The sequence below is a fragment of the Dermacentor andersoni genome, chromosome 1, assembly GCF_023375885.2.
Source record: "Dermacentor andersoni chromosome 1, qqDerAnde1_hic_scaffold, whole genome shotgun sequence".
NCBI classification, from domain to species: domain Eukaryota; kingdom Metazoa; phylum Arthropoda; class Arachnida; order Ixodida; family Ixodidae; genus Dermacentor; species Dermacentor andersoni.
This window is the reverse complement of record NC_092814.1, coordinates 398,179,813-398,193,566: the sequence shown is the minus strand read 5'-3', so window position 1 is coordinate 398,193,566 and position 13,754 is coordinate 398,179,813. Positions and strand designations below refer to the sequence as shown.

At 45.2% G+C, this 13,754-nt stretch overlaps 1 protein-coding gene across 1 annotated transcript in view; it reads right to left on the bottom strand.

Annotated features, from left to right (window-relative positions):
- Positions 1–13,754, bottom strand: part of LOC126518587 (splicing factor C9orf78) — a 112,203-nt gene that overhangs the window by 24,503 nt on the left and 73,946 nt on the right. Inside the window, exon 6 of the mRNA XM_050168364.3 lies at positions 7,960–8,091. Within this exon, the coding sequence (XP_050024321.1) occupies positions 7,960–8,091 (132 nt within the window). The remainder of the gene's footprint in view (positions 1–7,959; positions 8,092–13,754) is intronic.

The window sequence follows — 13,754 nt, the reverse complement described above, 5'->3', positions numbered from 1 at the left end:
GGTCGACAGGATCACGGGAGAGGCAGTCGGCGTCCTTGTGCAAACGGCCTGACTCGCATGAAACAGCAAATGAATATTCTTGGAGCCATAGCGCCCATCTACCCAATCATGCAGTGGGGTCTTTAACCCTTTGACGGTCAATGACGTAAATATACGGAGCCGTGAACAAGTCCGAAAATGGTCGATGCCGTGTATTTACAGTGCCGTCTGTACGTTTAAAAAGTGCGCCAATTTCTTAACTTTTTCTTTTTTGTCATGTGCTGCCACTATGTAGGGATACACGGAATTTTTTTCGCGCGCCTCCCTCTCTCGGTTTTCGTTGCATGGTTTGTTTTAGCGCTTGTTTGCTCCCACGCGTCTATATACTACCGCTCGTGCGTTGGGGTGTGCGCGGGCGGCTGTTTGGATTTTGTTTCGTGGGCGGTTTTGTCTTTTTGCGCTTGCGAAACTGATGGCTATTTCGTTCCTAATCGCTGAAAGGGCGACCACTTGTTTCTCGCTCGTTTAGCGCTCACAGGAGTGCGCATAGGAAAGATGCCGCTGTACATGCGTTTCCGTTTCTTTTCTTTTTTTTAAGACTCGCGAAAACTAATTGCCCTAGCTGGTTGGCGATAACATGAAGATTAGCAGAAGTTTGTCACACGTGTTGCTTTTCTTGATGGGCACACAACCAAATATTTTTCTTGAGTGCGCGCACCTACGCAGTTCGATTACGCTATGGACGTACATATTAGTGTAAGAGCAGGTACATTTGAGGCTTGCGAAATATTCTCGTGTGCGGATTTTCAAAGCCTTGGACTATGTGCATAAAAATGCATCAAATTTTTAATTCTGATAAGTTTATTTCCTTTTTTTATTGTTATTAATGAATGAAGAGTGCATATATACCAACGCAAAATATTTTTTTCTCACTTTACGGTCACCCTAGAAAAATTATGGTAACTTTTTTTCAAAATAAGTCCCTAGAAAGAATCGGAATCTGTTATAAAAAAAATCGACCCTGGGCGGTCGCATATGGTGAAAAAAATCGACCCTCAAAGGGTTAAGTGAGCAGAGCCAGCACTAGGCGTGGTGATCGGTAACCACGGAAAATGTGTGGCGGTACAAGTAGGGGTGGAATTAGGCAACTGCCCAAACTAAAGCCAGGCACTCCCGTTCGGTAATTGAAAAATTCTTCTCGCCGGGTCACAGGAGGCAGCTGGCATATGCAATTACGCACTCTGCGTTATGCTGCCATTGAACAAATACAGCCCCAATTCCATGGCCACTGGCATCCGTGTGAAGTTCAGTGGCGGCAGATGGATCATAATGAGCCAGCCCTGAGGGAGCCGTGAGCAAGTGTACGAGGGCAGAGAAGGCTTTGGTTTGAGCAAGTCTCCATGTGAAAGCAATGTCCTTGTTAAATAAGTTGGTGAGTGGGCATGCGGTTTCGATGAAATTCTTGATAAGATGACGGAAATATGAGCATAGCCCAGCAAAGCTTCTTACGTCTGCAGTGGAAGACAGAACAGGAAAGTTCTGGACAGCGCAAATCTTATCAAGATCGGGTTGAACACCAGTAGCACTGACGAAATGGCAAAGAATGGTAATTTGACAACGTCGAAAGTGGCATTTGGATGAGCTCAATTGCAGGCCGGCGTGTCAGAAAACAGCAATAGCCAAAGATGTGTTAGATGCCTCGTGAAAGTTGGTGAAAAGACTATGACATTGCCTAGATAACACAGAGAGGTGGACCATTTATAGCCGTTAAGTGAGGAGTCCATCATTCTTTTGAAAGTTGCCGGGGCATTACAAAGGCTGAATGGCGTAACCTTGAATTGGTAGAGGCCATCAGGTGTTACGAGGGCAGTTTTCTCACGGTCCATGTCATCTACTGAGACTTGCCAATAGCCTGATTGGAGGTCTATCGATGAAAAGTACTTGGCTCCACGCAAGCAGTCCAAGGCGTGATCAATCCACAGCAAAGGGTAGACATCCTTGCGTGTGATTTTGTTGAGGTGTCTGTAATCCACACCAAAGCACCAACTGCTGTCCTTCATCCTGACAAGGACAACAGGGGATGCCAATGGAGTGCAAGAAGGCTCGATAACACCTTTATCAACATCTTATCGAATTCTTATTGTATCACTTGTCGTTCAGCATGTGAGACACGGTACAGCCTGTGGCATATCGGATTGCCGTCTCTGGTGTTAATACGATGGTTGACCCCCAATGTCTGGGCTAAAGGGCAGCCGTCCAGGTAAAAAATGTCGTGGTATGTTTCCAAGAGATCGCAGAGGTCAGCAGCTTGTGCTGGAAGGCAATCAGGTGCAACCATCTTGCTAAGTTTGTCTGTGAGAGTAGGTGAATCTGAGGTTCCTGTAGAAGGCGACGGAATTTGTGCATCAAGAGCTAGTATCTCGCAATCGTTCACATGAAAGATGTCGCCCAAAGATATCCCTCTGGGAAGAATTTGAATCGAGCAGTTAAAATTAAGGAGAGGGAGCGAAGTCTGATTGCCTGTAACTGTGAGTACAGAGTGGAGAACAGCCAAATTTCTTTTAAGCAGTATGTCAGCAGTGGGACATAGTACCGTATTTACTCGCATAATGATCGCACTTCTTTGTCAGAAAAAATTGACGCGAATTCAGGGGTGCGATCATAACGCGGGTTAAATTTCCCGCGAAAAAAAAAAAAATTTTTTTTCGTCCCCCGTTTGCTGCGGGATGCGGGTGCAGGACACCAAAACAAAAATGGCGGCCGGCTGAGCAAGCCGAAAGCGCCGAACGCAATTTTTTTTTCTTCTCGTGAGTACATTACATGCATTGAAACAGTTTTTTCCGTATCAGTAATGAATAATATCATTATTATCGGCAAGTTTGCGGCAATAACGTAGCCATGTCCACTTTGAGGGGGCAGAAACAGATGGGCGCGCTTAGCTGCCAGTGACATAGAAACACATGGCAAGCATGCTGCGGAAACTGCGGCATCTGTCTTCACTACTATCCTAATACCGCACGTTTGCGCTAAGGGTGGGTGAATATCTTAGCTGTGTTACAAGCGTTGGCGTATGAATAAGGTACACTTTTAACGTATCAGTGTAAACGTGGCTACTATTGTTGCCGCTAGCGATTTGTTGCTTGCCCACGAGTGCAGATGAGAAGAATCAAACGGCGCCTTTTTTGTTGTTGACCACAACCATTATAAAGCCTACACATAATAAAGGAAAGTTTGGTTGTACCTCTTTTTGTCATGGAAGTGCGGAAAGTGATGAAAGTAATGAAATGAGGCATCTACTTATGAGTGTTTGGCGCGTGCAGACCGCCTGGTTCGTCTTGAATAGTCGTTCGCGTAGCATTCAACAGATGGCAAGCGCAATCATTATTAGCTAGACTTGGCACACGACATATCGCTGCGGCAAGTTCGGGGTGCGATCATTACGCGGGAAATAAAAAAAATCGAATTTTGACAACAAAATTTAGGGGTGCGATCATTACGCGAGTGCGATCAATGTGCGAGTAAATACGGTACATAGATGCCATCAGGAACAAAGGGGAACGACAGTAGAGTGACGTACGTATTGGATTAAAGGGACCCTAAAACGATTTTGACGATTTTGTACAAACATACCGAGTCATTAGAGTAGGCTCTTCTGATCATTAATTGACGTATCTAAGTGCTCCGTGTATTTATTATAAGGTTTTAAAAATATACATTGCTGCTGATCGCAGCATATCGCTCGGGTGAATTTTAAGCCACCCCTACCCATTTGACGTCATTTACTCCAATGACGTTAGTAGGGCGAGCTATCCGATTGGCTGGCCAGGGCATGTCATCAATAACTTTTCCAACTTTATGGTGAACAAATGTTGTTCATAATAGTTGGAATGTTAGTTAATTTGTTTCTATAAAAGGAAAGTAACAGAAAGAGAATGTACAAGAACCATTTCTCACTACACTTAAGCACTTCCGGCACACAGCAAGCGTCCTCCGCTTGTGTTACAACATGCTCCATTTTGACGAGAGCTCCGCGATCAGAGTCGGTCTCAGTCTTTTTGCAAACACCATGATTTGACTTTGTTGCATTGTGGGCTGCAAACGTAGCGACTAGCAATATGTCAAGCTGCGACATCGTGTCCCTCTGCAAGGCAGCAGACGAGCGGACTGGCTGCAGCGCATTGGACTGCCGCTATCAGATCGGCGCCAGGATTTGCGCGTTTGCGGCCATCACTTTACAACAGAGGATTACTACCGCAATAGCGTTTCGTGAGTCCGGTATTCGGGTAAAGGCAAGCGCAAGAGGACAGGGCCAGGCCATCTGACTGTGCCGTTACACGGGATGAGCAGAAGCGCAAATGTGAACGGTCTGCACAGTGCAGCCACCAGGTGGCACAGACCTCAACCAAACACAGCAGCAGTAACGAAATGCATTCTTCTTTGCTGCTGGTGTAAATTTTTCAGAGAAGTGTAATCATCAACACATTGTTTTTGTAAATGTTTATAATGTTTTACACTTGGTTAGAGCAATATTAGCGCTTCGTTTGGCTGGTTAAGCTTTGCGCCACAGGTGGCTGGACAGTGCAGACTAATCAGGCTGCTCACGTATGTCTATGCTAAAGTTCCTTCATCCGCTTGAGTTTATGCCTCCAGCCATTCGTCGAAACACCCAGCTCGCCTGTGGTTACCGGAATACCAAACACGTTAGGCGCTGCGACAGAATGCTCGCAATGCATGCTGCTTCGATAGATTTCATTTGGGGTCGACTGCCAAGCAACTGGCAGAGAGTTGGGAGAGGCTTCGCGCACTCCCTTCTAGAGAACCGGAAGTCGACGACCCGACGTGCCATCATGATGCAGAGCCAGTGAAGGCGGAGTTTAGCCCCGATCACTTGGCGAACGGGTTGAGGAGAAAATGCATGACTATGGAGGAGGGTAACTTATAATCAATTGTCTGTAGCTCTCTTAATATGAGATGCTTCACACAAATTGTGGTGCAAATGATGAACTTTAACTGTACCCTATGCGTCTACAAAATTTGTCCACACCGTTTCAGGGGCCTTTTAAAGCGACAGGCGGACGTCTTCGGGAAAGCATAACCCTGCTTGTGTGACTGGTGGACGATAGCAGCCATGGGGCAGTTCAAGCTGAATGGCACCAGATGCGTAATCAAAGAGGGCTGAATGGGACGATAAAAAGTCTAAGCTAAGTACACTTAAACCTCAATATAATGAACTTTAACATAACGAAATTCTCGATATAACAAGGTATTTAACTTTTCCTAACCTCTCCTCATAGAACACCATGTATTTAGAAGCTCAATAAAACGAAGTATGTTTGTACACGATTACAATATAATGAAATTTCGCTTCCGCCGCAAAGGAATGCAAAGACAATAAATGGAAACTTCCGTGGACGCAGATTGTCAAATCGCTGAACTACAAGCGGCTGCTTACAAGCACACTTCTCAAATCATGCGCTGCACGACCAGAGCAACCGCTGAAGTGGAGCCGCATCATGTTCTGTATAAAGTCCAAAAGCGATATGATCCTATAGCGCCTTGCACACTTTGTGCTGAAAGGTGTGAGTGAAAGTGTGCGAGGCTGAGATGTGTGAGGCGAGCAGCAAGCGATGTGTTCAAAGACCAGTGCAAGAAAGCAGGCACACACCAAGTCGGTGCGCCTGCACCAAGCCACACCGAATCAATTCAGAAGAAAGAAAAGCAGCGACAAGCGATTCAGAGGAAAGGAAAGCAGCGACAAGTGATTGTATAAAAGCGTAGTGCAATAACCAGACGCACACAAATCTGCGCTCGAAAAAGCGATCGTGTAAAAGCCTAGTGCAGAAACTAGGCGCACATTAATCTGCACTCGAAAAAGTGCGTGCAAGCACGTAGCGAGCCGCGCCAATCCAATCCAGAAGCCAGAGGAGGGGGGGGGGGGGGGGTAATGTGTGACACTAAGCTCAGTGTTACCCTCATCTGCACTCATGGGCACGCAAGAAATTGAGAGAGGCAACGATAGTAGCCACGTTTACACTGATATATTAGAAGTGTACCCTATTCATACGCCGACGCTTGCAACACCGCTAAGATATTCGCCCACCCTTAGCGGAAACGTGCCGTATTAGGATAGTAGTGAAGACAGATGCCGCAGTTTCCGCAGCATGCCGGCCATGTGTATCTATGTCACTGGCAGCTAAGTGTGCCCCTCTGTTTCTGTCCCCTCAAAGTGGACACGGCTACATTATTGCTGCAAACTTGCCAATATTAACAATATTATTCATTACTGATATGGAAGAAACTGTTTCAGTGCACGTAATGTACTCACAAGAAGAAAAAAAAAAAAATAGTGTTTGGCGCCTTCGGCTTGCTCCGCCGGCCGCCATATTTGTTTTGGTGTCCCACACTACACACAGCGGCAGCCGCCTATTTGTTGACCTGTTGTCATCCCGCAGCAAATGAGGATGAAAAAATTTTTTTTCTTTTCCCGGGAAATTTAACCCCCGCAATGATCGCACCCCTGAATTTGCGTAAACTTTTTTGACAAAAAAGTGCGATCATTATGTGAGTAAACACGGTAATATAGAGTCGAATCTCAATAATTCAAACTCGAATGGACCCGAACATTTGTTCAAATTAAAAGGACTTGTTTTTGAAGTATTCGTCCACCATAGCACAATGCACGAACGGTGCAAGTTGTGAAACATCGTGGCACACAAGCACACGGCGAGTGAGGGCCACAAAACTGCCCCCGCCAGCCAATGCTCGCTTCCTGACACGGCAGAAAATGAAACTTCAAGGAGCGGGCTAAACTGGAACCAGGCCGGCGAGGCTGGCGGCGCCAGCGCGGCAGCGGGCACCCTCGGAGACCGTTGAAGATACGACGGAGGGCGAGGAGAGGCGAGAGGGAAGCGGATTTGCTTTCCTGCCAGCTTGCTGGATGGCGCTAATTACCTCTACCACCTACTAGCAGAGTTGCCGAGGCCGGACTGGGCCTCCACTGCTGCTTCCCTTTACATGCTCTCGTTTTTTTCCTTCGCCTGCTGACAGATCAGCGCTGTGTTTACGTTCTTCGTCCCGAGTTCATGTGAGTAATGTCTTATCAAGATGACGAAGTCGTTGCCGCTGATCATAATCATGTTGGTGTGCTCCCTTCTGCTGCGGTGTCGCCTTCGCATGCTTGTATTCGGGGTCTGTCTTGTCGTACAGAATCGGATATGGTGCATTGTCTCCAACAACCTTTCCACCGGGACGTCTCAGTTTAGAAGTGTCATTGTAAAAAAAATAGGCGTGAACGAGACCAACCAAGCCAGCCAAAACAAGCGCGAGCGAGAGCCGACACGAACAGATAATAGTGCGAAACAAGCGGCCCAGCTGAACCAGACATGAGTACGAATAGAGCGGTCGGGCGGGTCCGCATGATACCAGTTTCCCGCACTTAGGTCACTGTAGAGGCTACTCTTATTGGTCCCCTCCTCTTATGGCTCGCTTGCTGTGGCGGCGAGCTATGATAAATCAGCCCAGGACTGATCCCTCCCATGGCATGCATTTTGCAGCTAGTGTGGCTGCGGCATTACAACACAATGCAGAAATGGCGACCTCACCATTTGAGAGAGGATAAAACTTCTACGTTTTTTTTCCCCTGCATGCGGCGTTGATGGGTTTCTCCTAAGCCTCACCTCTATGGCGGGGTTAGAGCAATGCTGGTCGGAGGCACTGCCGCGTGATTTGGCGTGCTGCTGAGAGCATTGCCAGAGAGCTGTATGTTCAAATTAACCATCGCAAATGCTTAAGCGTTAAAATTACTGGGCGTTTTCACCCACTGGAATACACATGACTTTGACAGCATCACGGCGGCAGTTCAAATAAACTGGAAGTTCGAATTGAGCGTGTGTGAATTTACGAGATATGACTGTATTTGTGGAAAAATTAGCAAAAAAAAAAAAAAGATTGAGAAACTAAACAGTTTCCAAGGGCACTCACTCAATACCAAGGTCAACTTCCGGGATGCCCGAAAGCATCTGATTTGACAGCATCTCTTCGGACTTCTTGGACGTTGACTTGCGCAGGTGCTCAGGCACATGGAAGAGCACATCCTTTTCATCCACAGGTTTCCTGCACGTGCAAACAGTTATGCAACAGTATTCACAAAGGGCCCCATGGCTAATATTTTTAGAGTATTATGTTGCAAAAGTACACTTGAGCCAAGAGGCAATGAAAAGAGGGCAGTGTGTTTTGAAAGTATACAATCCAAAGTGGTGCTGTAATACAAATAAGTCAAACATGAGCCAATACCTAGCGGCCCAAGCTGGTAGACAACTTGGGCCACTGGGTAAGAGGATAGATGGATACGCTCAAAGCGACCGAAGTAAGCAAAGAATGCTAATAGCATTAAAATGAACAAGTTTCAGCCGGAACTGAACCTAGGTAACCCACGCACGAGTTGAGTATCTTGCCACTCAGCCACCTAATGTCAACCTAAAGTCAATCTTCTTAATACAGTGCGAAACTGAATGCAGCTACAGAATGACTACATATTTGCACCTATTCAGTGCTTGGGCAAGTTCTTCGGGGCTCTTTCTCCCAGTGACTTTCACCTTTCCTAGCAAATGTTGTGAGGCAGAGACAAAAGAAAAAAAGATACATATCCAGCAGCACTGAGTTGCTCTAACTGTGCATTAAAACTAGCTTACATATGATGAGCACATGACTTCACCATAGCGGAATTCAGGCACAACATATATTGTTCATGTGTTTGCATTAAAGCTTCAGTTAACACATGGCACCAGTGATCATCTCTTCTTTTTCGTCCGTGTCTAGTTGTTGCACTGACGAATCATTATTGCATTCCAACTCCTTCAGTTCTCGCTACTTGTGCAGTACATTTTTCATTTCATTTATTTTCACCTTAAAGGCCCGGAGGCATTACATAAGGGAGGGCTTTAATCCTTGTAACAATGTTAGAAGAAATGTACAGAACAGTAAAGAACAACAATAAACAAATACAACTCAGGAACAATTGTGAAAAAGAAGGGAACATCGTGTTAGAGTAAGGGTTGGTGGAATCGGCAATTAAGCAGTGTGGTTATTTAACATTTCGCGGAACGTTTTACAGTCAGTGCATGTCACCATATCTTCTGGAAGATGGTTCCAATGGGTTATAGCGTCGGGAAAGAATGAAGTGTTCATGGCAGATGATCGGGTGTTAATGTTTGCTATGGGACGACTGTGGCTTAAGCGAGAGGATGTATGTAAGGGTGAATTTAACAGGGAATGCCTGAAGTGTGGATGGTAATAAAAGGTGTGAAGCAAGCAGAGACCAGAGATGATGCGGCGGGAAGCAAGTGATGGTAGTTCAAGTGTACGTTTTAGTGCGGTTATGCTGGTATCACGAGAGTAATTGGAAGTTATAAACCGAGCAGCGCGATTTTGTATTGCTTCTATGTCATAGGTTAGATATGATTGGGAAGAGTGCCAGATAGATGACGCATATTCTAACTGCGGACGTACGAATGTTAGATATGCTAGCTTTTTTATTTCTGGTGATGCGGCTTTTAGGTTGCGTTTTAAGTATCCAAGGGTGAGGGAAGCATTAGAACAGATGGTGTCAATGTGAGTTGCCCATGATAGTGTTGATGTCATGTGAACGCCGAGATATTTGTAAGACGGGGCATGATTGATAGGAGCTGAATTTATTGTGTAGGTGTGACTGGTTAAGCTGTGGTTGCGGGTGAATGACAGAGCTTTGCATTTAGTAAGGTTAAGCGGCATGAACCATTTCTCGCACCATACTGCGATGGAATCGAGATCCTGTTGTAGAGCGGCGATTTCAATCGAGCCTTTTATTGGGGAATATAGGACACAGTCATGCGCGAAAAGACGTAATTTGTTCTTAATGTTAGCAGGTAAGTCATTGATGTAGATGAGGAAAAGTAGAGGCAATAAACCAGCGCCCTGTGGCACACCCGATGTTACGCTGCTAAGAGATGAATTATGGTTATTTGCAGAGGTAAACTGTGTGCGCCCTTTTAAGAAGTGTTCAAGCCAGGTAAGCAAGCTATTTGGGATTCCGATAGATGCAAGTTTTTGAAGTAGGTGATTGTGGGAAATGCGGTCGAATCCTTTTGAGTAATCCAAGAAAATGGCATCAATCTGCAAATGAAGGTCCATGAAATGTAGAATGTCATGGGTGAACTCGGCGAGTTGGGTCTCGCATGAAAATAGTTTTCTGAAGCCGTGCTGGTGAGGGTAAAAGAAGTTGATAGATTCCAGGTGAGACATTAGGTTGGATGAGATTATATGTTCTAGAAGTTTAGACGGAATGCTGGTCAGAGAAATTGGTCGATAATTTATAGCACGGGAGCGGTCGCCAGTCTTGAAGATTGGTACGACATGGGCCTTTTTCCAGTCGTCGGGCAAGCTTTCAGTATTTAAGGATTACGTAAATATTAGATGTAGTACCTGGCTAGAAATGTTACTGGTGTTAACTAGTATTTTCGCGTTAATTCCATCACACCCGGCTGAGGTGGATAGTTTGAGTGAATTAATGAGGCTACATATGCCATCAGGGTTGATCTCGATGTCTGGCATTAAGTTTACTGGGAGTGGTGGTATTGGTTCAATGGGAGTGTCATTAGTGTTCGAGAAAACTGAGATGAAGTAGTCGTTAAGAGCTGACGCGCATTTCTCAGAATTAATGAGATTACCATCCGGATCTGTTAGTTCAATCTGTCTAGAATCTGTCTTTACTGAAAGTAAGCGCCAGAATTTCTACTTAACGTCTGTCTGTCCAATCTTGCATATCACGTAGATTGCGTAATCACCTCGGCTTTATGCACCATTCGCCTGTGGAATGACCTCCCAGGTTTCATCATCGCCGAATCTGATAATAAAAAATTTCACCAGCATATAAGCACGCACTTGACGAGATGATATTGACGAGTAGCTTTTATTGGTTCTTTTTATGCGTCTTTAGGGTTCATTCGCGTTGCTAAACATGGAACAGCTATGCGTACCGTACAGAAAAACCTCGTTAATATGTACCTGCTTACTAAGTAATTCTGGTTTAAATATAGTAGCGATGAATCCCCCATCCTGTCACCATCAAACCTAATGTATTGGTTGACCTTTTAAGCTGTAGCCATTGCATGCCAAGTGGTTAGTGCATAGTATTTAGTTCATTTTTCAGCATGTACAAGCATGGAATCGGTGCAATGTTGTGCACGCAGGCAACAGATGGCTAAATTGCGGTATACGGACCTTTCCCAGACTACGATCACTATCGATAGTGACATCAAAACATAGTAGCCATGACATGTTTCTTGATTCCACAATTCCCAACGCTTCCACGTCGCCATCAGTGGTTGATGACACTTCCATATTAGACGCGGCTAGTGCATTGACCGTCATGAGGGTGTTTTCGAAGAAGTGGGGCCTGATGAAGGAACTGGCTCATGAACTTCCTCATGAATTTCATGAGGAATTGAATTTCATGAGGCTCATGAATTTCACTCATGAACTTCCTAGCAATCATTCCATCAGGTTCCTAGAACTGCAACTAACATTCTTTGACGACGGGCATTTGTGCTGGATGTTTTCACCTAGGGGCAAGAAAGCTCTTTTGCCATTTGGATCTGCACATTCAAAGATTGTAAAAAGAGGGATTGCAATGAATTGTTTCCGCAATGCACTTGAAACAAGCTGTCACCACGCTATTAAAAGTAGCTTTGACGCACAATTCCAACGTTTAAAAGCCGCAGGGTTCCCTCCGCCTCTTTTGAAAGCGGTGGCTGAATCGCTGCTTCAGAGGCTAAAGAAGGAACGTACGAAGCTGGTAGATGGTGGGGCAACTGAACGTAGGAAACTTGAAGTTATGCCGTATGTGCATAAAGTGACCCACAACATCAAGAAGGTTGCCGCCAAGCAGGGAGTAACTGTTGTGTTTTCTGCCCCTTGTAAGCTTTCGGGTCTGTGCTCGCGCATTTCTCGAGGCAGGGCAAGGAACCACGTTTGCACAACGCAGCATGAAAACCGTTTTACGGCATGTGCTGCAGGGGTCGTCTATAAGTTCTCTCTCACATGCGAAAGATTTTACATAGGCCAAACCGGTCGATGTATTAATGACCGCCTGTGTGAGCACCACTCCTCCCTGGGGTCAGATAACGGTGCAAACTTGCCTCGCCATTGCAATGAGTGTGGTTGTTACCCTTTGTTCAGCAATGTGACGATTCTTGGTAGGGGCAAGGGAAAAGAAGAGCGAGAAATCTTGGAAGCGTACTACATCAGTTTATTAGGTGACGACTGCGTTAGTACAACCTCGGTGCGCTTACTTGAAAAAGAATTTGAATTTCTAGGTCGGTCACGATAGAAGCGTTTCTTGGCTTTTCATGCTGTGTGATTAGCGATGATACAGTTGCGCATGCTCTGCTGGCCTTGCTGGGACTACACGGATTCTAATAAAGCTCAGTTGATAGTCCAGTCGTTGTGGTGTGAGCCTCTCCTCTTGTCCTTTGTGTTTTTGACTGGTTTTTTGTTCAAGAACTGACTTGTGGCCTTGCCGAGTATGTCGTTGTCACTGCAGGGCTTCCACGGCAGCGAGTGAAAAATCAGATTTTTTGCTGCATGCTCCCAAATAAAACTTGTCTGCATGTGCTTGAGTGATAATTAGCAATGTTTTTTTGGCTGGTAAGTTTACAGCCGCACAACTGCCATTGTCGGTTAATTAGTACATCACTTAGTGCATATCTGATCCACATTCCCCGCCAACTATGTATTAATGAGGTTCTACTGTACCCGGAACTTTTTTTGTATGTTTCCATATTAACTTGGTTCTCTCACTTAGCACATTCGTTTGAAAGTGTGTTACTTTTCTTATCATACATCTCCAGATAGATCTCACATATTATATAGCTTTTCACTTGATATGTATGAATTTATACCTATAATTTCTTTCTCAAGTTTTAGTGGTGTCTGTATTCTTATACGCAGCTTGTTCTAAGTCTTTTTGGTTTTGTTTTGCAATGCAATTTTATCGTACTGTCCCCCTTACCCAATGCCTCAAAGGGCGTAAGGTACTTGGAATTAAAAAATGTGATGTGGGATAAACACGCTGAGCTTGTTTCCATGCGTGCCCTCATTAACGCATGCGCTAGTCTTATTTGACAATATGTTACGAGAGCTTCATGGCGCCGCCGTAACAGTGTTGCAACGTGCAGGAATAAAGCACCATTAAACAAGGCATGGTACACAATATATTCCTTCAGTGAGGTCTCCGGCACTAAAAAGACAGCTGCGCTTTCCGTGGCAGGGGTTGTACCCTTACTTTGAACCATGAGCACCCAATCAGAAGGCATCGAGAAGCTTAGTGGCCCCGTTGCCACCAAAATTCTAGAAGTGAATGCCAAAAACAGCTAAAAATCTGTTCGTTCACATCCTGCCGTTCCTGCCCACATACTTCGATGGCCACCTTTTAGCGGTACCACATTTGGAAGGCTTACATTGTTATAAGATAGGGAAAAGAAAACACAGCACCAACTGTGGGCACATGCATTCATAAAATAGGCTACACTCATGTGATACATGGTAAATAAGCACTCTGCACCATTTCCCTGCTTTGAACACAAAATTGCTAACCGCTTGCATATACAACTGCAGAACTATATGATCACTAAAAGATCTCTTTACGTGTATCATGCATCTGTGTGTGCAAGGTTTCGCTTGGGCAGAACTAACCCACTGCATTGTTATAAACTTTAGTGAACACCAATCATGGTTTGCGT